Source organism: Pseudorca crassidens, chromosome 6, assembly GCF_039906515.1.
Source record: "Pseudorca crassidens isolate mPseCra1 chromosome 6, mPseCra1.hap1, whole genome shotgun sequence".
Classification (NCBI taxonomy): domain Eukaryota; kingdom Metazoa; phylum Chordata; class Mammalia; order Artiodactyla; family Delphinidae; genus Pseudorca; species Pseudorca crassidens.
The window spans coordinates 69,181,063-69,205,993 of record NC_090301.1 but is presented as its reverse complement, the minus strand read 5'-3'; the positions used below and the strand labels follow the sequence as shown (position 1 = coordinate 69,205,993).

General features: G+C 35.7%; 1 protein-coding gene and 1 non-coding gene across 3 annotated transcripts; one reads left to right on the top strand and one right to left on the bottom strand.

The window, feature by feature from the left end:
- The first annotated feature begins 1,958 nt into the window (after positions 1 to 1,958).
- On the top strand, positions 1,959 to 23,119 carry GCA (grancalcin). 2 transcript variants are annotated; one of them, XM_067741726.1, is made up of 8 exons: positions 1,959 to 2,122; positions 6,264 to 6,422; positions 11,373 to 11,442; positions 15,235 to 15,278; positions 15,555 to 15,702; positions 19,168 to 19,281; positions 19,620 to 19,678; positions 20,327 to 23,119. In XM_067741726.1, the coding sequence occupies exons 1-8, from the start codon at positions 2,096 to 2,098 to the stop codon at positions 20,351 to 20,353; spliced, it is 648 nt and encodes a 215-aa protein (XP_067597827.1). In that variant the 5' UTR covers positions 1,959 to 2,095; the 3' UTR covers positions 20,354 to 23,119. The 2 variants fall into 2 exon arrangements, with proteins under 2 accessions (XP_067597827.1, XP_067597826.1); XM_067741725.1 differs by having other exon boundaries at positions 20,054 to 23,119.
- LOC137226925 (U6 spliceosomal RNA) lies at positions 12,583 to 12,691 on the bottom strand. Its single transcript, XR_010944613.1, has one exon. It is a non-coding gene; the product is annotated as a U6 spliceosomal RNA (small nuclear RNA).
- Positions 23,120 to 24,931: the final 1,812 nt, after the last annotated feature.

Below are 24,931 nucleotides of genomic sequence, written 5' to 3'. Positions count from 1 at the left end.
GTTACTTACAGCACAGGCAGCATGAGCTTCAGGTTCTCATGCATTCCTTTTGCTCCCAAGTTCCACTGAGTGAAATGGAGCTCCTAGGTGGGTGATGCAGAAGCAGTGGGTTTGAATCAGCATGAAGGAACTCTAAGCTTAGGAAAGTCCTGCTAGCAAACCTAAGCAAACTTTGCCCTGGAAGGAGAAATTAGCTTTGCTATCTTGCAGCAAATCTTCTCTCTGACCTTGAGGAAAATACAATCCCTATCTTGAAACCACATGTGTAGAAATGCAAGGAACCCATGGAGTTTTGAAAAAAATGTAATGCATTGGTAAGGCTAGTATGATGAAAAGAAGATGCACAAAAATTCTGACCAGAGATTATGGTCTTTTTGTTTGTTTTTAAACTAAGTCTACAGCTGTCCGGTCACTGTGTGTGTCCTGTCCTTTTCAAGCTGGAGCTACAAAATTCATTTGAGCTCCAGAGAAAAGCAAAACTGTCAATGACTATTACTTAATAAATCAAAGTAATTGAGCATTTAACTTTGCACCGAGTGATTAAAAACCAAGCTGTTCCTCGGTGGATATTGTAAGGCCAACTGGCCCGAGGCAGGGGAACACAATCAGATTCACAGATTGCATCAGACCGACCACCCAGTTCCAGAAACTGCCCTGGAGACATTCCGGACCACCCAGTTCCAGGAACTGACTTGGGGACTTTGAACCCAGCCCAGCCTTCCCGCCTTTCGAGGGGCGGGACTAACGGTCCCCCAGGATACCCGAAAAGACCACCAAACAAGGAATACCCTGCGCCCTCGCAGATTTCACCACACCCCTTTCCCTTCTTCCCCTATAAAATTTTGCCCAACCCTCGCCCGGGAGCGACTTCTCTGGCCCCTTTCTCTCGTATCAGTGAACCTCGCCCGCGAGCGCTCCCTAATAAAGCTCACTTGAAGCTTTCCTCTGTTTCGCGGTGCCGTTTGTTAAGATCCGACCTTACAGATATAATTAGGAGGCACAACTTAAAAGAGTTTGCCCAAATGTTGAGTCATTTGTCGGGTTGCCAGATAATATATAGGATGCCTTGTATATTATCAGCGTGTAAACAGCGAATAATTTTTTTGGTATAAGTATGATCCATGCAATGTTTGGGACATACTCATATTTTAAAATTTTCATTTTTTTTTAGAATAAAATTTAACTAGGGCTTCCCTGGTGGCGCAGTGGTTGAGAGTCCGCCTGCCGATGCAGGGGACACGGGTTCGTGCCCCGATCCGGGAGGATCCCACATGCCGCGGAGTTTCTGGGTGCGTGAGCCATGGCCGCTGGGCCTGCGCGTCCGGAGCCTGTGCTCCGCGGCGGGAGAGGCCACAGCAGTGAGAGGCCTGCGTACCGCAAAAAAAAAAAAAAAAAAAAATTTAACTGGACATCTGTATTTTTATTTGCTAAATCTGGCAACTTCTGGTCACCATTTATCTAACAAACTATAATAACCTTTTGGTAAAACTTGGTGTCAAGAGAGTTTTAGCTCAGAAGCACTACCTTTGGAGTAGAGGTCAAGGTTTCATAGTTTTGATGATGTGACATCAACGCTACGGAAAAATAGATGTAAGTAACTCTTCAAGTTTTGAAATTCATATATAAGTATTCGGTAGCCCAGCTTCAAAAGAGTGGAGGTTAAAAGAGGTCATGCACTTGCTGGTCTGGGTTTCTAAGGAGAAAAGAAACCGACCTACAGAGCCTTTCCAAAGAGGGTGGAAGTTACTGTTGCAAAGGATTCTCGGTTTAGCGAGGAGAGAGCGCAAGACCCGAGCGAGTCAATAAAAGAGGAGTAGGAAAAGGTTGGCCGCGTGAAGCCAATCAGAGACGAGATGGATGGGACTAGCCTCGGGAAAGGGGCGGGCTTAGGTACTATAGGCTCCGAAGGGCCGGTCTCAGCCAATCCGAGCTGAGTAGGGCAGAGCTGGACTCCGGGGGGGTTGGTCTCGAGGAAGTGAACGGCGCGGCCGGCGAGTCCGTCAATCTCACTTTCACCTGCAGCTGTACCTCCGCTTTTCTCCCAGCCTGGCGGACGCTGACTCGGAGGGTGACGGTTGACGTTCGCAAGATTGTCATGGCCTACCCGCGATACGGAGGACGGGTGAGTCCTGGCCGCTTCGGCGCGGCCTCTGCCTCCGCGGGGTGTGGCGCTCCGGCGGGCGGTGCCTGCTAACTTCGCCCGCCTCTGGTACTCGGCGGCGCCGGGACTTCGCGCCGTGTAGGAAGCCGGGGCTGGGGCCGAGCGGGGAGCCGCAGGTGTTCTGGTCCCTGAGGAACCCTTAGACGAGTCCTTGTGGAGCCAAGGGTGTGGAGTGTTTTTAGAAATTTCTTCCCTGGAATGGAGGAACAAAGCATCCTTTTTCTTGTTCCAGTAATCTTTTGTGGTGCGCCCTCCGTCCAATCCTCCTAACCCCCTCCTCCCCGGTTTTGCTAGACATCCTTTTCCTGAATTTTTTGACCACTTCTTTTCTGTTCTCTATGTTGCTTATGAATAAATAAAGGTATGCTAAATGTCTCCTAATGTTTACTATTCTACCAAGGACAGTGTTCTTCTAGAATTTGGGGGCGGGGATGGGGGAGTGGGGAGGTGGAGAAGATTATACTTTCTTACGTAACCGTTTATCCTGCATCACTTTTGGGAGTTGGGAGTTGTGACTGTAGTATCCATTATGGTAACAGGAAATAAAACAAAATTTAAAATTTCAGTTTACATACATATTTTTATTTTAGGTAAGTGTTATAGTGTGATCAGTATTTTCAAGCATAATGATACATTTTAAGCATAGAAAGCTTATACAGATGAGGAAGAAATAGAATAAAAAATAAGTTCCAAGAATAAAAGGAAAAAGGTAAAATTTCTGAGTGTTCCAGAAGAGCCTTTTCATTTCTCTTAAAAAAAAAAATGGATAGGAGCAAGTATCAGGTCATTATAGTATGTAGATAGCAACGGATACTTTCCAAAGAGTGATGTAAGACATCATTTGTGAATGTCAAGATTTACAGTGTATTAGGCATTGCTTAATGCCTAATACATTTGACTTAAGAATGTCAAATGTCAACATAAACTGTGGGGAAAAGTATATAACTTTTCAACATTGTTTTAGGGATAGGGAAGCAAATGTTTGAAGAACACTGACATAAGGTACAGCTGGTATCCTGAGGTATGAAGTGGAGTTCTATGCAGCCTGTTGTGACTTATTACACAGTTTATATGTGCAGAATTCTCCAGGGTTACAGATTATATGATCTAGTTTATCCAAAGTAACCCTCACAAAATGGACAAGTAGTTGAAAATTTCTGGGACGAAACTAGGGATCAAAGAGAATACTAAAGATTCAAAAGTGTGCAAAACTACATGAAAATGACATTGCTGACACAAGTCCAAGGTTTTCTTCAGTCGCATTACCAGGTCATGACAATGATGACCAAATGGTCAGTTTTGATTCATTTGAAACTATTGGGAAGACAACTTGAAATATGAATTTATTATAAACTACTCTTCAGGGTTTACTTTGTAGGCTAGGGGTCTGAGTTTCCCTCCATGTGGGCCCTTCCACATGGGTCTTGAGCTTCTTCATGCTGGCCATGTTCTAAGAGAGAAACTAAAGCTGTGTGTCCTCTTAAAGTCTTAAGCCTGGAATGCATGTGGTGCAGTTTCTACCAGATAAAGCTGAAACAGGCCCAGCCCAGATTCAAGGGAGTAGAGAAAGTCTTTGCCTTTGCAGGGGAAAGGTTGCAAAGAATTTGCAACCATCTTTAATCTGGCCTCCACCAGGCTCTGACATTTTTGGATTTTGGAGAAGTTAATATTGCGAGACAGGAAGGAAAGGTAGATAGAAGGTTATTCCTAAGGCCAGGTTCTTCATATAATACTGCTTGCCTGACTTTGATTAAAAAACAAGTATGCTGAACCCTCCAGGCACACATGGAGATGCCACAGTAGAGGGTCTATAGCCAGTCTCCTGGCACCACCTCAACATGAGCTTTTCGCTAATAGGCTTATATTTAGTTTGGCCTCTCTTCTTAGAAAAAAGTTTTTTCAGTTTTCCTTCTGTGAAGCTTAAGGTGTGAGGGTCTCCAGTAAGCCTTAATTTCTTGGATATGCCCCAGGCCTTGATTGCCCTCCACGTCCTTGGAGGCAGGCCTTGGAACCAAAGTCTAGGTGTTTGTTTTTTGCCTCAGAGCAAAAGCTGCTTTGGGAATTTCGCTAATCCTTTTACCTCTGGGTCTAGACTTGTCCCCCAGTATTGGCCTGGAAGTTTCCCCGTATGAGTGAGGAAATTTTACCTTTTTCCTTTAATATTAAAAAATAATATTTTATGAAAATTTTTTTTGTGTGTGTGTAGATTGATCTTATCCTAGTTACCCTTATTAGAAATAGGAAGTTTTTTTTCCTTGAATCAATATTTGTAATTTATAGAATTTAGATACTTTTAGAAGGCCCATTTCATTTACATTTTTTTTTTAATTTTTAAACTTTATTTTATTTATTTATTTTATTTTTGGCTATGTTGGGTCTTCATTGCCTCGCGCGGGCTTTTTCTAGTTGGGGAGAGCTGGGGCTACTCTTCATTGCGTGCGTGGGCTTCTCACTGCGGTGGCTTCTCTTGTTGTGGAGCATGGGCTCTAGGCACGCGGGCTTCAGTAGTTGTGGCTCGTGGCTCGCAGACTCTAGAGTGCAGGCTCAGTAGTTGTGACACACGGGCTTAGTTGCTCTGCGGCATGTGGGATCTTCCTGGACCAGGGCTCGAACCCATGGCCCTTGCATTGGCAGGCGGATTCTTAACCACTGCGCCACGAGGGAAGCACCTACATTTTCAAATGTATTGGTAAAGAGGTGTTCATAAGCATTTGTTAATATGTATTTTTTAATTTGACTTCTCTTTGTGGTTATATACACTTCTCTTTTTTATTCCAGAAATTGGCCTCTCCTTTGACAGTCTGTCTCTTTGCAAAGAATAACTTTTAAAGTTACTTTTTTTTCAAATTCATTATATTGTTTTAATGTTTATTGTTCCCTTTCTTATACTTCATTGCTTCATAATCTAGTTTTTGATCCTTGAACACATTTCCTGGAGCTCCCATACTTTCTGCATACCTTTTGCCTTTACCATATCCCATGCTGCAGCTTTTCAAACTGCCACTAAAGGCTCCTACCTTTTGCCTTTTTCCCCCTCTTAGAATTCTTTTCTCTTTTTGCCCATCAATTTCTGCTTATTCTTCAAAGATGCAGATCAAGATTTTTGTTCCAAATGGAATAATGAACAATCTTGATACTTATTCCTCCTCCAGACTCATTAAAAACAGTGAGCAAAATATCTCTCTAAGATATAAAAAAGTGTATACCAAGTTCCAAAGTGAAAAGAAGACAGTAACCAGAGCCATAGCAGGAAACAAACAGTATGTAGTCTCTGGGGTCAGCTTTATATTTGAATCATGATCTATTTCTTACTAGCCATTTGACCTTAACTAATTCAGGAAACCTCTTGAAGTTTCACGTTCTCAACTGAAAAAAGGATAGTACTTTCATATCTCACTGAGTTGTTGGGAAATCAAATCACATGGTAGATGGAAAGTCGTTAGAACAGTACCTGCAATATAAAAAGCTCTCAATAAACATTAGCTGAGTATTATTATTATTGGTATTCTCATTGTTTTTATTCTTATCAGTTTTGAAGAGGACTATTGTTGGAATTATCACTTTATTGTTCTGTTCATTGATATCTTGCTTTTTAAAAAATAAATATTTTCTAGTGGAGGGGATGTTAGCCCTATGCATCTTCCCATGATTCATTCACAGTTTTGTTGTATTGTATTTCCCATGTATTCTATGTATGTGTCTTTAGGTATACTACTTCTTAGTTTTACTCTAGGTGAAAGTTTCTTGTATTTTAGGTATACTACTTCTTAGTTTTACTCTAGGTGAAAATTTCTTGTATTTTTTACTTTTTGCTTCTTGTATTTTTTACTTTTTTAAAGTGTGCCTCATTCTTAGAGGCTAGAGACTTCTTTTTTCTTTAACACTTTAAAACATGTTGGATAACATTTGTTGATGAGCTGAATTAAGTAATGCAGGGCATCTCGCAGTTTGTAGCTAACAGCTTTTGTGATAATTTGGGAGCTTTCAGTAACTCGAGTTTTGCTTTTGAATGGACTTCTCATAAGTATTTTCTTTTAAACCAACTTCAGTGGATAATGGGTAATATTTGTATTAATAACCTTCTCCTTTTTCACTTTTATAGCTTGGAAATTTTAGCAATCAGATGCAAATGGGACAGCCAATGCCAGGAACAGGGCCAGCTGTGCTCCCTGGTGGATACCCTGCATACCCAGCTTATCCGGACAGTTATTCCTCAGCGGGAGACCCCATGTGGACATACTTCACTGCTGTTGCTGACCAGGTAAAATCCTAAATATATAGCACAAATATCAGTTTTAAAAACTGATTGCAACTTAAAACAAATGTCAGCTCTTTTATTTAGTGTGTCATTTTAAATGTATATGAAACTTGCATTTTAAACTTATCTAGACTCATTTTCTTCTTGAGCTCAGAGATGAGGGTAGTCATAATTATCTCATTAAAAAGTCTGTTAGTTTGATGTCTGACACGCTAGGAGTAACCAGGGTGGTGCGTGGAGACTGAGCCAGATAGGATCTGGGAAAAAGAGATTGTATGTAAACCTCCTTGAGGAAGCTGGGGCAGAGTATCACAAAGGAGACTTGTAAATTGTGGATGTTTCCGGGAGAGGCTTGAGGATGGTAAAGCAAATCAGGAAAAGATAAAGGAAACAAGGCAGAACGAAGGGACAAATACCAGACTAATGAGCAGAGACAGAGATTCATACTTGGGTCTCAGTCACAGTCCATGTCTCTTTTCTTTTATAGTGGTCAAGAATGATTTATTGAGTGCATAGAATTTCATAGAAGTTTGATAAAATTTTCCATTCATTATTCAATCACTTAAATGTTCACTAGGTCCCATATGCCTTTCTAGAAATAGAGGATATGCACAGAATTATTACATGTGGCAGACACTTTGTTTTGGCTACCCGAATTCCATTCAAAACCTCCTTTTCCCTTTTCACGTGTGGTAGCGGTTGGAAAGCCCTAATACCATCTCAGACACCTTTCTATAAAGGTAACCATGTGCCATAAGACTGGCCATTGAGATGTAGGTGTAATTTCTTTGGGATGCTTTCCTTTTCCAAATGAGGAAAGCTTTCCTGGAACTAGTGTTGGCCCTTTCTCTGCCTTCATCCTACTGCCTGGAAAGGGGACTTGCAGTATGGAGGTGCTGCAGCCACATTGTGATCTTGAGGCAACAAGCTTGAGATAAAGGCCTATGGATGGGGAATGTGGAAACATGGAAAGAGACTGATGGCCTCATTAAGTTGCCACAGAGTCTTGTTCTGCATAGCCCCAGACTTCTTGTATAAAAACAATAAACATTGATTTGTTTAAGCCCCTTTTATAACATTTTCTAATTGTTTTGTAGTTAAATGCAATCCTAACTGTTGCATTATGCCACTCTTATCTGCAAAGAACTCTTAAGTATAATACTGGGAATAAGTATGTTATCTATAGCTGACTATATAATAAATCCATTTTATAAAATTACAACTTAAAACGTAAGAACCAGACATATATATTTAGAGACTTTTTTTGACTTAAGAACTATTTCATTGTAACAGTTGTCAACAATAATTTGCTATGATTGTACTATTTGATACTTTCCTTAAATTTTTCAGTCTTGTGCTTTTGAATAATTAAATTCCATAAGGACGTGGCCCTTGTCATATTGTCTCTTACCCAGGAGGCACTAGGATTATATTAGTCATTGAATGGATGCATAAACTATCTCATTTTCAATTTTTCATCCAAATATTTAGACAGTTCTCTTATATGACGAATTTTGTCTGGCTTTAAGGGTTCAAGTGTAGTATCAGATTTATACATTATGATCCTAGAACCTAGTTACCAAACTCACCTCTGCAGCTATATTCTTTTTTGATAGGCCTCATAATTAAAGATACTCTGAGAAATGTCCAATTAAAAGTTTCTGCAGTGTCCCTTTTTATAGGAGGATGTTTTCCTAACAGTAATGATTCAATCATCAGTTGATTCAGGGAAATTCTGGTTAGTACGTTCATAAATACACACAGGCACACACGTATACACACAGAAGCACCTTGATAATACCAACAACTTCAACTTTAATGTGCACACTGCTTGCATTTTTCCACACAGCAGCTCTGTGAGGTAGGCCAGATGGATGTGCTCTTTTATTATAGATGAGTAAGTAGAGATTAAGATTGATTAGCCTAACAAATAGGACTTGAACTTGAATATCATTTCAAAATCTTGCTGCCTATCAGTTAACCCAACCAAGGGCAATTGATTTTTTGTTAATTATCTATCTAAAGCTCTTAATATTTAATTAGAAAATGCAGTTTTCTACCCCTAATGATAGGTAATTTAGTTGAGGGTTTAGATAGTTGATCACAATCCTCAGCTCAAACTGCCTGTAAAGAGATCCAAAATGATCCCTTGGATTTTCTCCTTATAATTTAGGAAGACACTGCTTGTTAGTTAATTAAGATAACATGTTTTTATAAAATGTATTAAATACTAGTGGGATGTAGTGTACCAGGATAATGCTTTCTGATAGTGATAAGTAACTTTCTGCAAAGCTATTCAGGTTATTAGAAAAACTCCAAAATTCTATAAAAACACATGCAAAATAGAATTTCATTCGTTAATTAGGTTTTAGACTTTTAAATTTAATCCATACTTGAATGAGAAATTGTAATAGTTTCAACCTTTTGAAATAGTAAATGAATATGGCTACAAACTGTCAGAAATGACTACAGTTTAGTGAAGAACCAAAGGAATTATCTACATTCTACCAAACAGCTAACTTGCTTTGTACTAGATACTGGGCTAGGGTCTGGGGATGAAAGGTAAATGAAACTCAGATACTGACCTAGACGATCTCTGTCTAGTCAGGGAGATAGACCTGTGGGAAATGATAACGGTACAGGGAGAGGCGTGCTCAAGGTGAGTGAGTGAAGATGATAGCAACACCAAGAACATCCTCCGACCCTTACACTTGTTCTCTTTGCCTAGAACTGCACTGTCCAAATTAAATAGAGTGTGAGCCACAAACGCAAGCCACATGTGTAGTTCTCAAGCCTCCAAGTAGTGCATTTTAAGGAGTAAAAAGAAATAGGTGAAATTAATTTTAATAGAATATTTTATCTAACCCAGTGTATCAAAAAAGATTAACATTTCAACATGTAATCATGTAAAACTTATTAATAAGATATTTTACTCTATGTCGTGGTTACTAAGTCTTGGAAATCTGGTGTGTATTTTACACTAACAGAACACCTCTGTTCAGACTAGGCACATTTAAGTGCTCGGTGGAATGTGGGGCTAGTGGCTTCTGTTTTGGACAACTCGGGCCTAGAGCACTCTCCCTCAGATGTCTGCATAGCTCGCTCCTTCACTTTCTTCAAATCTCTCTCAAAATTCGCCTGCTTTACCAAAAGGCTCTGCTTTACCATCTATGTAAAATACCATTGGCCTCCTCGCCGTACTCCACAACACTCCTTCTTAGCACCTTTACTCTGCTGTATTTTTTCCCTCAGCACTTACTACCATCAGATGTAATTTCTGCTTTACCGCCTCTCTCCCACCACTAAAATGTAACCTCTATGAAGGCGAGGAATTTGTTTTGGACACAGCTTGGTACTTAGTCCATTTAATGGTGCTTGAACGTGTTAGGTTGTTCAACAGATATATGTTAAATGGATGAATTTCTTATTCTTTCTAAATGGAACATATCTGTTCATTTATTTCTCTGCATTTTCTTAGCATACTTGTTTTAATGATTGCTCTATAAAATTCTTTCATCCTGTATGAATTTGTTCTGAAATGGTTCATTCTTGTGGACTGTCTTTCTGAACATTAGATTTTTCCACATACTTTGGAATATTGGTTCCTTAAACTTACAGTGAGTGAAGTTTTTGTTTATTCTCCTCACCCCTCCCCTAACCTTTTGTCCCCTTCCACGTTTCCCTTCCTCTCTCCGTGTCACCCTTCCGTACCTAGCGGTTTTGTGATTTTCCCCACCTAGATTGTGTCCAGGATCAGACTTCACTGAAATATAAAATCCTTTGCCTTGAGTTAAGTTGTTCTAATAAATACTTGGGTTTATTTTCCAGAAACAAGCAGACTAAAATACAATAAATAAACCAGTACATACTTTAATATCTTAAAAATGTAAAACCGTCAGGTAAATCTAACAGGCTTGATAGACCTAAACAGGGTCAAAATCAAGAGACAAATGAAGTGAATGATGCAAGCACAGGGTCAGATCCTTTGTTTAAAAACTGGATATTTATTCACAGAATTTTTGCGTTAATTTTTTTAATATCGCATTAAAACATTACTGTGACTACTGAGTTTTCTTAAACTTCCTTATATTTAAAGGCTAGTCTCTCACTTGCCTGATAATGTTTATAATACTCCTTAGAAGTGTCTATAATACTTCTTAGAAGTAGTTGGTAAAAGTTATGTTTTTTTCTTGGGTTCTTACAAATTACGTGTTTTAAATTTGCCTCCTTAATCCTTTCTCAGAGCTGTTGTTTTGAATTTGTGACAGTGTATGTGATGCTTCCAAGTAAATTAACTCTTTATTTTTGTAGAAAATAGGATGAGGTACTGAAACATAATGAGAGTATTCAACCTGGTTCACTTCCATTGTGGTTACTTGTGATAAAAAAATTTTTTTTCCCGTAAGAAGGTCAAACAAGAATATTTGGACAAAAAATCAGAGGGGACTCTAAAACTTTGCTGAGGTTAATGCTGTGGAGGAAAAAGATATTTTCTCTTCCCAGTTAAAGATTGAGTATCCTTTAGAAATAATCTCCTCTCAAAATGGGCATGAAAGGAAAGTGTTTGAGACTTCTCTGAACGCATTTTAGCATTTTAGGCATTTTTCTAACTATTCTAAGTAGAGGTATAATGATTCTCACAAGGTATTACTTTGCACTATTATAGGACAGAGTGATTATGCTATTTTTCAGAAGCAGAGAATATAACTTATATTTGAAATACCTGAATAATTTAATAGAATAAAATTTGATTGTGAAAAAAGTATTCATGTTGTGTGATGTTCTCTAATGTGCCTTTGCCGTCAATAATTATCTCTATAATTTTGTAGTTGATAATAGAGTAGTATTTTGAAGATTGCCTATTTATTGATCGGCCTAGAACAGTTAGTTAGCATTTTAGTATGCTTTTATACAGCTGATTTTATTAATCAGGTTATAATTATTTTGTAACAGGATGGTGAAGTGGATGCTGAAGAACTTCAGAAATGTTTAACACAGTCTGGAATTAGTGGAACTTTTTCTCGTGAGATCTCTTTTTTTCTCCGTTAAAATTGGACTAGGAAATTCATTTTCTAACTTTTTTGTTTCCATACTTAAAATATTAAAAAAATTGTTTATCACATATACATGCACATAGTTCAAAGAACCAAATAATTCTGCAAAGCTTGTTATGAAAATACTGTTCAGCATGCATTCCTCCCTCCCCAATGTTAACCACTCGCAGAGAAAATCTCTTTAAAGTTCTTCAGCTAATTCTTTTGAAATTTGCCTCCATATCTCAAAATAGCATGCCTTTATCACTATGGATTTTCACTTTTAATGATCATCAATTATTATGTCCTGCCGTGGGTGATGAGGATGTAACCCTCTCACCTGTGTCCCTGTACTCTACACAGGAGCTCCCTCATCCATCTGCTGTTAAGTAATTTTCATTAGCTCACTAATCAATATTTGCCTTATTGTTACTATCTAAATGCTCTTCCTGAGTCTTGTAATAATATATGATTAATTTTTCTTTTAATGTAACTTTTTGCTTTTTCTGAAATTAATCTTCATCCAGGAGCTTTCTGTTGTGCTTCGTTTTCTGTGCATAGCTGTCATGCTTGCACTCCTGGAGCCCTTTCTTCTCTCTCTTGAGTTGAATCTCCCCTTCATTCCATCCCTTGTTGTCATTTTAAATTTGATAAAATATATTGAATTAGCTTCTTAATAAAAGTGCATGGGAGGTAAATTTTTTGAGACTTTCTCTGAAAATGCTTTCATTCTATCCTCAGAATTAAGTGATTGGCCAGGTATAGAACTCCAGATTACAAATCATTTTGACTTAGAATTTTAAAGGTATTGCTCCATTGTTTCCAGCTTCCATTGTTGCTTTATCTTTTTGTTTCCTGCCTGTATGTCGTTTATTATTACTGTGTGGAGGCTTGTGAGATCTTCTTTGTCCCTAGTGTGAAATGTCACAGTGCTGTGCCTGGTTGTGTGGGGAATGCAGTGGGCACTCCTAATCTGGAGACTCATTTGCATTAGTTCAGCGCTGTTTTCTCCATTTTCTCTTTCTGGAATGTGTCTTTGGACTGGGTCACTTTTCTTACCTTTTCTCTCCTACCTCTTATTTTCCTCTACTTTTGGGGAAATTTCCTCAACTTTATTTTCTTTTTCTTTTTTAACTATGGGACGCTTCACAGAACAAACTTGTGTGTCATCCTTGTGCAAGGGCCATGCTACTTTCTGTATTGTTCCAATTTTAGTATATGTACTGCTGAAGCGAGCACTCATCTTTATTTTCGAAAACTTCCATTGAGTCTTTCATTTCTCCTATCATGTTTTTAAAATCCAAGAGCCTTTGTTCTTTTTTCATGAATGCGATGTCTTCCCTTATCTCTGAGATTGTTAATGTATTTTTTTTAAGCTTTTTTCTTCCTACATAACCTACTTCCTCCAGTTTTTTTTCCCACGTTGTTTGTTTGGCTGTCTTTCATGTTAGGTGCTTTTCTCAGGTGTCTGATGATCCTAGCTTGCTCATATTTAACTAAAATGCCAGTTAGAAGCCCTGAGAGCCAGGCTGGGTGTTGACTGTAGACTTCAGAGTCTGGTGGTTTGGCTGGGCAGTGTGTCCTCCAGCACTGGGTATCAGGATCTTTCGGGATTTCCTTTGGGGCTGGTTGTCCAGTTGATCTTCTGTCTGGAGCGGAGGAGGGAGGACTCATCAGCGTTCTCAGTCTTGTAAATTGTCATTGAATTTCCTTGTTTTAGTAGATAGTCCTGTCCTCAGCTGTGCCTGGTTTCCTGCAGTGCACAGCCCTCTCCAGAGAATAAAACCCCAGATGTCTACCGGCGTGGGAGTAGCCATCCATGTAGCTGAAGCAAGGAGGGGATTTGGGGCTCTAAAGGCTCCTTAGATAGACATTCAATCAGTCCTTCGGTTTTTGTCTCTACATTCACACCCATTTTCAGAAGTACTGCCAGTCCTTAAACGTTTAGAATATCCTCCAGGATAACCAGGCTGCTTCTCAGGTTGTCTTATTGCAAGTTCAGGAAGCCACTTTCTCTGATCTAGGTTGTCAACTTAGGTCCACCTACTTTTCCAACTTGCAAAATTTTATTCCTTTGTTTCTCTCTCATTCTCTTCTTCTCTAAAGGATTACAACTTTTAGAAATTCATTTTAATTCTGTCCATTCTAATGGGATGTGGGAAGAAAGGGAAAATCTGTCAACTTTCCTAAAAATTCTCTCCCTTCATTCTTCGTCAGATACTTAATCTTACATATACTTGGTCCTATTTTGAGATTGATTGAAGGTCTGCTTATTTGATGACTCAATTTTTGTCATTTATTATCATCTATTCAGATTCTCCCACTTAATGAATGTGTGCTGCCATGTTAACTTTAAGGCAAAACAGATGTCATTTACTTGACAAAATGATGGAATGCCATTCCAGAGATTTCTCCCCCTCCTTGCCTGAGTAGTTTTTGAATGAAGGAGCACTGGGCTCCAATCCTGACTCTTCCACCTGTTAGCTAGTGAACGTGGGAAACTTTATCTTTCTGGGCCACAGTTGCTTTATTTGTAAAATTGGGGCTAGGATAGGTTTGGCATGTTTATGTGAAATCACAAAACACACACTACCTGGCTCATAGTACATGCTATTCACTGTCAGTTGAATTGTCAGTCTGAAAATACTGTAACACCTATTCTAACATTGACACCATATGAAACATTCAAAGAAAGCTCTTTTAACTTTTGGATTGTTTTATAATTTTCTTTAATGGGTCTAAAATTTAGCTGAAATAGTTTTTTTCTTTATAAAAATTTCAAAATATTTTATCAAATAGCATAAAGTAAAATAATTTTAAGCATTTTTATTTATTCATTCATTTATTTTAATGAGCTACTAGTAAGAACTTTGTAAACTTGACTGTACTGACATATCTCCTTTATCAGGACTATGTGTAATTAGTCTTGAGATAAATCAGCATGCTAGTTGAATGTAATTGTGATAAGGTTTAGAAAAATTAAATTCTGCCTAGTGAGTCCTCAGTTATAGTTCTTTAAATATGAAAGTGTTAATATTTCTAATAATCCCTGATTTTAAGATAGCAAACTATCTTGTTATCTTTATTTCTTCTTCCTTTCTTTTCCCCTCCCCCGAGAAAAAACAGTTGCTTTCAGTTCTGAAGCTCATCTTTTTCTTACTTGGTTGATGGCAGTAAACTACCAGATGGTTTACCTACATCCAGATCCATCTTACTTTACTCTCTAGTATGTTCTTCGTCAATTACTGTTTCTGAAATGGAAATTTTAGAATTGCCCCTCTGTTCCTTAAAATCCTTTAGTAACTTCCATTGGTCTAAAACTTTAGGGTGGCATTCAAGACTTTCATGACCTGGTCCTCATCTGGCTTTCTGAAGTCATTATATGCATATGCCTCTCCTTCCCATATACCCCAAGCTTTAACCAAATCTCTAACACTTTCAAGTTATGTGATCTCAGTGTATGACAACTTCTACTTAAACCTGACTTGGCATTTGTGTTAGGAAGACTGAAGCCCTCCTTTTCACTTGTTTAATTTTCAGTATTTTATAATTGCTTATTTAATTACCCAAATCCCCTTACTAGATGTGAGTAGTATGAAGGTAGTAACTTTTATTTTAGTCTCTTTTTTTACTCTGCATGCCTAACATTCAAAGTTTGTTCATTGGGTGATTGTGTATGTTTGGCAATGTGGAAATGTTTTGTTTTGAAAACAGAAATTGTTGTAATTTTATATAAATAAAATCGGGCAGAATTTAATTCAAATAATAAATATGTTTTATAGCCTTCAGTTTGGAAACCTGCAGAATTATGATTGCCATGTTGGATGTATCCTTGACTAAAAATAGAAAATATTGGAATAGAGAATATTAAGGCAATTGTTAGATATAAATGATCATAGTAAACTAGAGAGTTTAACAGTACTTTGTAACATCCTGTTTGAATTCCATTCTTTTCCATTTTTACACAGAAATCTATTTATATGCTAAATTTGGCTAACTCTTGCAGAAGTGAACTTAACAATATTTTAGTCAATTATTTGGAGTTTGGGGTCCGGGTAGATTCTTTGGTATCAAAATTTATTTTTGTTAATAAAACTATCAGAGAGATTACACAGGAAAAATGGGATTTAATGAATTCAAAGAACTTTGGGCAGCTCTTAATGCCTGGAAGCAAAATTTCATAACTGTTGATAAAGACGGAAGTGGCACAGTAGAGCGTCATGAATTGAATCAAGCCATTGCTGCTATGGGTAAGAATATTAAATTCTTTAGAGTTGATCCAGGTCATCTTTGTTCAGATGAATATTAATTGTTTAAATTTGCTAAGTAATAAAAGGGTATATTATTTCACCAGCTGTTGTCCAATTTGATTTCAAGGTTATAGATACATTCTGATTTAAGACCTTTAACAAAAGCATTTTATTTCTGAGTTTTCCAAAGATGATCTTTCATACACTCTGGTTGATAAAACAATTTCTGAATTTCCTTTGTTGAGTATACTTAAATTTATTCTAATTGTTTGTACTCACTTACCATTTATATTGTATTCTTTTGTAACTTGGTAAGATCTCTAATTTGACAGCAAAGCCTTATCTCAATTACAGGTCTCCATACATAGTCTAGCTTTCTAGCAGTAAAACCTGTTTTTTTGGTTTTTCTTCTTTTTTTTATGTAGTGTAGAACACACAGCAGACACCGGAAGACCTCAAAATGGGAAGTCTACATTTTAGAATATCTTAAAAGACTGTAAATTTATTTTTAGCGTATCTCTGATAAGCTGAGGTTCTCAGTCTATTTTCTTTCAAAAAGTGATAATATAAATGGTGTTTAACTTGTTTACAGTTAATGCAATTTTAAGTAGTTTTCTTAATTGTATTTACTTTCGTGATTTTATTTACACTCATTTTTAAACAAAATTCTTTTGTAACAGAACTCACTTTTTGAAAGATTTTATTTAACTTTCAGAAATCTGAACCAAGTGCAAATTACCTCAAATTCCAATTTAAAGTCAAAGCCATGATTAGTTTCGTTGTATCAATAGATGTTTTAATAGATGGTCATTTTAGGGACAGTCCTGGCCATATAAACATGTATAGTTCAACTATAGAGTCTTAATTCCTAATGAATTAAACTTGGTTCTTAATTCAGCACAGTGTTGGAAAATTAATATAACCAATTGCAAAAAAGAAAACCACCGAAGAGTTCACATAGGCAGTTGAGTGTAACAAAGAGGTATTCTGTATTTTTCAAATTTAAGGTCTTCAGATATATTTTAAGATATTCAAATTATTTTTACTGAGAATGCTATGGAAAATCTTATGAATTTTATCAGTCCCACATCCAGATCATAATTCTCTAATAGAAAGCTCAGGGCTTATTTGCATATAATTACATTAGTTTGCATATATGACTTCTATTAATTTATACCTTTCATTTACTTTTAGCAAGTTTCCTGGATTGTATTTCATTATAGCTATGCATAGAATTATCTTCTGTTGCATTTGTTTTTATTATTTTTCCCTTTGACTGGATTAATGTCTTTTGTCTAAATCTACTAATCCATTAATATATAAAGACAATAATTCTAGGCAGCATTCTTCACAGTAAAGTGTACACATTCATTAAATACATAAGAATCTCTAGGGGTGCAACAAGTGGAATATATTAATTTATATTTTTAATTACTTTTATTCCATTCTTTTTAAATTTGTTTTATATATACTTTAAAATGTAAATAATCAAATAGTAATTCATGTATAGAATTTAAAACTAAATGAATACACATATAATGGGATTGAGTGATCCAAAACTTTTTACTCATAGAAGTACACATTCAAAAACTTTTGGAGTCCACTGGGCTAGACAATAAAGAACCAAGGAAATAGTAAGAAGACTGGTTAAGATGAAAATCTGTGAAGAAACAGAATAAGGGTTATAGGACAAAATGGAATAACATTTTCCTATTTCTCCCCCCTCTGAGTAACCATGTTGATTCTCAAATTTTCTTTGACTATAAAAGACACTTGTAAGCAATATAGTCAATGGGAAATATAGGTTTGAATGATAGCAAAGATCACTAATAACCTTTGCTTTGATTTTCTTTTTTTTTATAGGTTTATTTATTTATTTATTTATGGCTGTGTTGGGTCTTTGTTGCTGTGCACGGGCTTTCTCTAGTTGCAGCGAGCGGGGGTGCTCTTCATTGCAATGTGCAAGCTTCTCATTGTGGTGGCTTCCCTTGTTGTGGAGCACGGGCTCTAGGCATGTGGGCTTCAGTAGTTGTGGCTCGCGGGCTCTAGAGCGCAGGCTCAGTAGTTGTGGCGCACAGGCTTAGTTGCTCTGTGACATGTGAGATCTTCCTGGACCAGGGCTCGAACCTGTGTCCCCTACACTGGCAGGCAGATTCTTAACCACTGCACCATCAGGGAAGCCCTCAATTTCATTCCCTTTTATGGCTGAGTAATATTCCATTGTGTATATATATATATATATATATATATACCACATTTTCTGTATCCATTCATCTGTTGATGGACAATTAGGCTGCTTACATGACATGGCTATCGTAAATAGTGCTGCAGTGAACACTGGGGTATCATTCCTTTTTCTGGCTGAGTAATATTCCATTGTATGTATGTACCACATTTTCTGTATCCAGTCATCTATCGTTGGACGTGTAGGTTGTTTACACGTCCTGACTATTGTAAATAGTGCTGCAATGCATATTGGGGTACACGTGTCCTTTGAGTTATGGTTTTCTCAGGATATAGTAGTGGGACTGCTGGGTCATGTAGTAGTTCTATTTTTAGTTTTTTAGTGAATCTCCATACTGTTCTCCATAGTGGCTGTATCAATTTACATTACCACCAACAGTGCAAGAGGGTTCCCTTTTCACCACACCCTCTCCAGCATTTATTGTTTGTAGATTTTTTGATGATTGCCATTCCAAAGCAATCTACAGATTCAGTGCAGTCCCTATCAAATTACCAATGGCATTCTTCACAGAATTAGAACAAAAAATTTTACAATTTGTATGGAAACACAAAAGGCCCCGAATAGCCAAAGCAATCTTGACAAAGAAAAATGGAGCTGGAAGAATCAGGCTCCCCGACTTTAAACTATACTACAAAGCTACAGTAATCAAGACAGTATGGTACTGGCACAAAAACAGAAATATAGTTCAATGGTACAGGATAGAAAGCCCAGAGATAAACCCACACACATATGGTCACCTAATTTATGACAAAGGAGGCAAGAACATACAATGGAGAAAAGAGAGCCTCTTTAATAAGTGGTGCTGGGAAAACTGGACAGCTACCTCCAGTCCTCCCAGAAACACCCAGAGCTCTGATATTCTTTAAAGAACTATAAAATTACAGGGTTGAAATATTGATGCATTAAAAAAACCTGTGACATACACTAGACCTTATTTCAAAATCAAAATATATTTTAAAAACACAAAAAGATATTTTCTTTTTCCTAGCTATCACTTTTTTACAAAGCTAGAATTGTGAGAATTATGTACCACTTCACTATTAGTAATGAAACCTTTGATCAATTTCAATTGGAATGTGTTTTGTTTCTAATGTATATTTTTATGTAATGAATTTTGAATGTTAATTTGTTTTATGACTTTATTAACAAGAATGCATTGTTTGTTGTGTTCTTTTGATGTTTAGTTTTGAAAGTTTTAATCTAGCAATCCCTTTTTCTAGGTTATAGGTTGAGTCCTCAGACATTAACTACTATTGTTAAACGTTATAGCAAGAATGGCAGAATTTTCTTTGATGATTATGTTGCTTGCTGTGTGAAGCTTCGAGCATTGACAGGTATGGACCATTTATGGGTACAGTATCATGTAGCTTTTTTCTTGAATGGTGTCCCTCACTTTCTTCAGCAAGTTGATGGTATTATGTATTTTCCCCCTTTATTCACTATTAAATCTAATCAGAGCTTTAAGGCTTTAAAAATTTAGGATTATAAATAGTGAAAAATTGTTATAGCTCAGTTTTGGAAAGTTTTCTTCATATCTCAGTTGCCTGGGACATAAAATCACTTAAGATTTACTTGATTATAAAATTATTCATTTTTTAGTACCTGGGGACACCAAGTATTTAAAACTATAGATTTTAAATTATAACAGAAAAAGTAATTTTTTTGTTTAAAGATTTCTTTAGGAGAAGAGACCACTTGCGACAAGGGGTTGTGAGTTTCATATATGATGATGTAAGTATCCTGTATTACACTTTTGATATTTATACTGTGTTTTGTATATGTTTACAGTTGTCAAAAAATTTAAGTGATCTCTGGTTTCAGTACTGGAAATAATATATTTTAGAGACCATATTCTTTATGTTTTTCAGCTTAACGCAAATGTAAGATTCAATCGTGGTAGAAATACCAATTTGACTTTATAGTAAACATAAAAATACTTTTAAATTTTATGACAGACTTTTGGCAGTTTATGTTCCAAATCATTTTTAAGGGCAAAACTACCATTGCTTTTATAAAGAGTAATTTACTTGTGATGGTCTTTCTTCTAAGAGAGATAGGAAATTTTCATCTATGATAGGTAATGGAACTGTTCATTTCTCATTTCAGATGGTTGCTGTTAACCTGATTCCAAGTTTGTTTTGTTTTTAACTGAAGGAGAGGTTATATTTCACATGTTCTTTAGTGTTTCAAGGTTTTGTTTTATTTTCGTTATGTAGGAATTATAGGGTCAACTTTACCCTACTAGTTTAATACTGGTTTGAGTTACAAGCCTTAGAAACTCAAAATTTCTCCTTTTGTGAAAATGCTTCTGTAGAATATAATTAATCAAAACCAAAACCATTTTGTTGTTACCAGCTGGTGATTTTGCTTATGTATTAGTTTTTGCAGGGCACTATGACAATTTGATAGTCTAGAATTTGAAGGCTGAAGAAATACTGTGAATTTCTCTGCTTGGAAGAAATGAACTGAACTACTTTGAATTAAAGCTTTTGGGGCTTTTCCATGTTCCTGTCTGTTAAATCTCTTCTCTTTCTATGTGTTTTTACTTTAGCTCACCATGCAAAGCAGTAAAAGAGATGTTTTTGTATTTGTAATATTTATATAAATTTATAACTTTAGGGATATCTGCATAATAAATATTGGGATATGATTAAGTGATATAAATACCTCTTAGTTTTAATTTTCTTTCTTACTTACAAGATAGATTATATAAGAAACCAAATGATGAAAGCCTAGATAAAACTAATTTATACTTACCTGAAGGTTATAAATTATACTTGGAAATTTTGTTTGTAGTTGTTGGTATTTGAGGGTGAGCCAGAAGGGGAAGCCTAGACTTTGCGCCATCTTTGTAAAAGGGTTTGTTCTTTGATCACATAATCAGAGAACAGAAACTCATGAGTCTTTGCCTGTGAAGAAGAAAATTGTACTTCCTAAAATTTTATCTTAAATCACCTTAGGTGAACCATAAATTAAACTATGGTGAAATAAAACTACAGGAGGCATTGTTTTTCCTTTTTAAATTTTTTGCAGTATATATTTTTCTTCAATATGTTTTATTGTCTCCTGTGGAAAAAAATTCTTAATAAACATAACTTTTTTCTCTGCGCTTTATAGGTAACCTAAAATGGCGTCTTTTTCTAAATCTAGATTTTCTGGAAATGACGTATTTTTAATGAAATGTCAATATTTAAATTTGTCCTTTTAAACTAAATTGTTTATACATAATGCTGTTAACTGTTTAGAAAGTTTAAAAAACTCCAGTAATCTACCACTTTGTTTAAATGTTCAGAAATTATAAGTTTGACTTTCTTGACAACATTAGCCAGTGATTTTGGCATTAGTAAACCAGTAAGTCTTTACCACTAGGTGTAATGTGGGTCCTAAGCATGGTAGGCATTGTGGAAGCATTTTTGAGTGGTGTTACTAACAAAAATTGCAAAGTGGAGTCACCAGGTCCTTAGCATTTAAGATTCCTGGTATAAGCTGCTGCAATTAATCCAGTCCCTTTCTGGGCAAACACCCCAAAGTCTTTCTTAATGAAGAAGTTTTAATAAACCACATATTTTTTCTTACACTTTAACTGACTATCTTCCAGCTTAAAGGTGCAAATGTCATAATCTTAATATGGCTCGTGACCAAATTAATAGTTTTTCATTTAAAAATTTTTCATTAAAAATGGAGGATGAATGGTAGCATCTTGAACAAAAACCTTTTATAAACTTTCACTTTAAAAAAATCCTAGAAAGGCAGTAATGTATATTCATGTTGATATTGATAATTTTATATAATTACCTGTCGAATTCATTTGGTCAGCTTTATAAAAATGTGTGAATAAATAATCCATGTAATTTTGTCCTCTGGCTGTTAATTTTTTTTTCATGAACATATATTTGATAATGTGAGAGCATGTTAACTGAGTCATAAAAGATATCGAATTCTAATTAGAAGTGTTGTAGGAAAAAGCTAATGTAAACACACTATATCATTCATGTTGAATAAGGGTGATACTATGACTCAGTAGCATGGAATTTTAACATCTGATTTATACAGGTGGTTGTTACTGTCCTATTCTGAGGTCATTTATAATTTTCCTTATTTGGATGCTCATAGTTGAGGTAAAACTTTTAAAATGGCTTGACATGACTCATATAAGTTTTGCCAAATGACACTTTGTGTTAGAACTTCTTCACACAATTCTCTAAGTCATCCTTTTCCAAAGGTGTTCCTATGACTTTTGGTCATAGGAGGTCTGTGAAGAAGGAGTTTCCATGACCAAACGTATTTGGGAAAGTCTCACCTTCCTCAGGGAGCTTAAAAAAGCCTAAGGTACAGAAAATCTCATTTAATTTTATTTGACCCAGTTTTTTCCAAACTTTTTTTTTTTTTTAACCACAGAACCCTTCCTCTTAGCAAAACTAATGTTCCATGCCAATCCACCCCAGTTGTCAGACAGTTCTTTTGCACTTTGCATTAGATAGATAATTACATAAACATTAGCCTTAAAGAATATATTACTAGGATTTTTTTGCTGAAATGCAATTCACATTTTTGATGCTTTAAAATAATTAATGTAAACAGACATCCTTTACTAAGGTAAAAATTAAATAGTTTTACAGGGAGTATGACTGGAATATGAATATAGTTTGGTAGTTTGTACTGGTTAACTCATGCCCCAGTTTTCTTATGATGATGTAAATTATTGAATAATGTACACTCTTAATGTCTAAGTGCTTTTATTTATCCAATAAACATGTTTCCATGTCATTTTGAGAATTTTTTTAATAAACATTCAAATAGCTTGCTGTAAAGTTTTGCATCATACAAAATCTGTTACATATATATTATGAGATGCTTCAGTTCAAATAACAGTGCAGTAATTCACCTATGCCTAAAAGACTGCCAAATGATTAAAGGTCAGGAATTACACTTCTATTTCGAGTGGCAGTTTACACATTTTAAATTACATCAAGGGGAGATTAACACTATTGGAATCTTAATTTGGTCCACTTTAAATGTTATTTCAAGGACTGCGCTCAATTGATCTATCAAGCATGAATTCAGAAACAAAAAGTAATAAAAAAAAGTCAAGTGATATGTTTATTTCCAGAAAAGGCATTTACCCTGGAAGAAAGTAAAATTTATCAATGTAGTTAAAATCTGTGTAATTAAGAACATAAAAAAATTAATTTGTGATGATTTCTTTAAATATACAAATCACGTTCACCTGTTATGGCATTACTAAACGACAAACAAAAGAAATACTATTTGTCAGAAGTGTGTTTTTCTTTGTCCTTTTATGTTCGACAGACTCATAAATGATATGTTTTCTTTGTAGCAGTTTTCTGAGAAATTAATAGGAATAGATTTGTCAAAATCTGGTAAATTAAATCTAGTGAGTAAAATTCAATACATTTTTCAGGTTAGCATATTTTTCTTTTAAACTTTAAAATGCAACCATGGGTGTTTGATTACTTTGAAACTTGTATTAAAAGATCACATTTTTGTTGGTCTTAATCAAATCATTTTCATAGCAAATTAAGCATTTTGAAATAAATGTACAATGCTAAGTTATCATCTAAGAGTATATCTTGACTTCATAATAATATTAGATGATACAAAGAAAAAAGAAATATTTAGAACTTCTGTTATTATAGTGATGAATGCAGGCAGGATTTTAAATGACTACTGTTCAGATAATTTGTAGTCTAGAATAAGATCATAACATCACATATGTCCATATTGAATTCAAATTGTCCTGTAACTTAGGATTCTGAGCACAAAACTACTTGCCAGAAAACTGGGAAAGTTATGAAAAATTTCTCTGTCTCACTATCAGCTCAGTATTTGAATGCTGGGAAACCTGCATTTTTGTTTCTTGCCATGTCTTTTTCTACTTATTTTAAAAAACATATAGTAAAGAAAAGAGCCTTATATTACTTAACATTCGTTTTACCCATGTAGCTTGGTAATATGCAGCTTTGTGTATTACATTTTGAGCATTCAAAGCTCAGATGTGCTTCTATATCTGAATATATAGTAAGTAGACCTTGGTGGCACTTCTGTGCTGCTATGATGTACCACAGAGGGAATGAGTAGGCTCCTTGCCTATGTGCTACTTACGTTTTTAGGTGTGCCCCTTCTGCAACATCAGAGATGGTGGCAATTTGGAAATCTTACAGGGAGTGAGAAGAATTGGTCTAGGTCATTTAATACCTATATTCAGAGACAAGTATGCCAGGAATTAGTACCCCTTCTGATACTGTGTGTGTGTGGGTGTGGGTGCAACCTTTTCCCATAAGCGTAAAAATATGAATATGTACTTTACAGATATACACATATAGTCATTTGCATTTTAGTTGACTGTATTTAATCACGTTTTATCTTGTTATGATTACTGAAATTGCAAAGGATAACCTGAACATTGCTAGTATGGATGTTCTAGAAACATACTAATTAAAGATCCATATTCTTTTGAAAATTATAGGCCATTTAAAAATGATTTTCTGATTAATTGAACTTGTGGATACATATTTAATTGCCCAAAGCTATCTAAATGCATTACCCCCAATTTATCTTAAGGCAAGAGACTAAGTTTTTAAATATTTTGCTTTTTCATACTTTGATACTTATTTTCTAATCAGCTTCACTTGTAGATATCAGTGCAGTGCTTTCTGCTACTCTGATTTCATTTTTTATTTATCAAGTAGGGAATGTTCTCTTGGTTTTTTAAACGTTAAAAATGAATGGTAGGTATTCTCAACCTTAAACAGACTAAACAGCCCTTAGCTTAAAACATGCCATATTATGATTAACCAATTTTATTTAAAAGTTTTCTTTGAAGATAGTTTGATGTTTTAAAAAGTAATAGATAAATGATTCCAGGGGAAGAATTAAGAATGTATGAAACTTAGGCAAATGAAAATAATATCCCAGTGTTTTCATTCTAGATGAAAAATATGTATCAAGCATACATTATGAAAA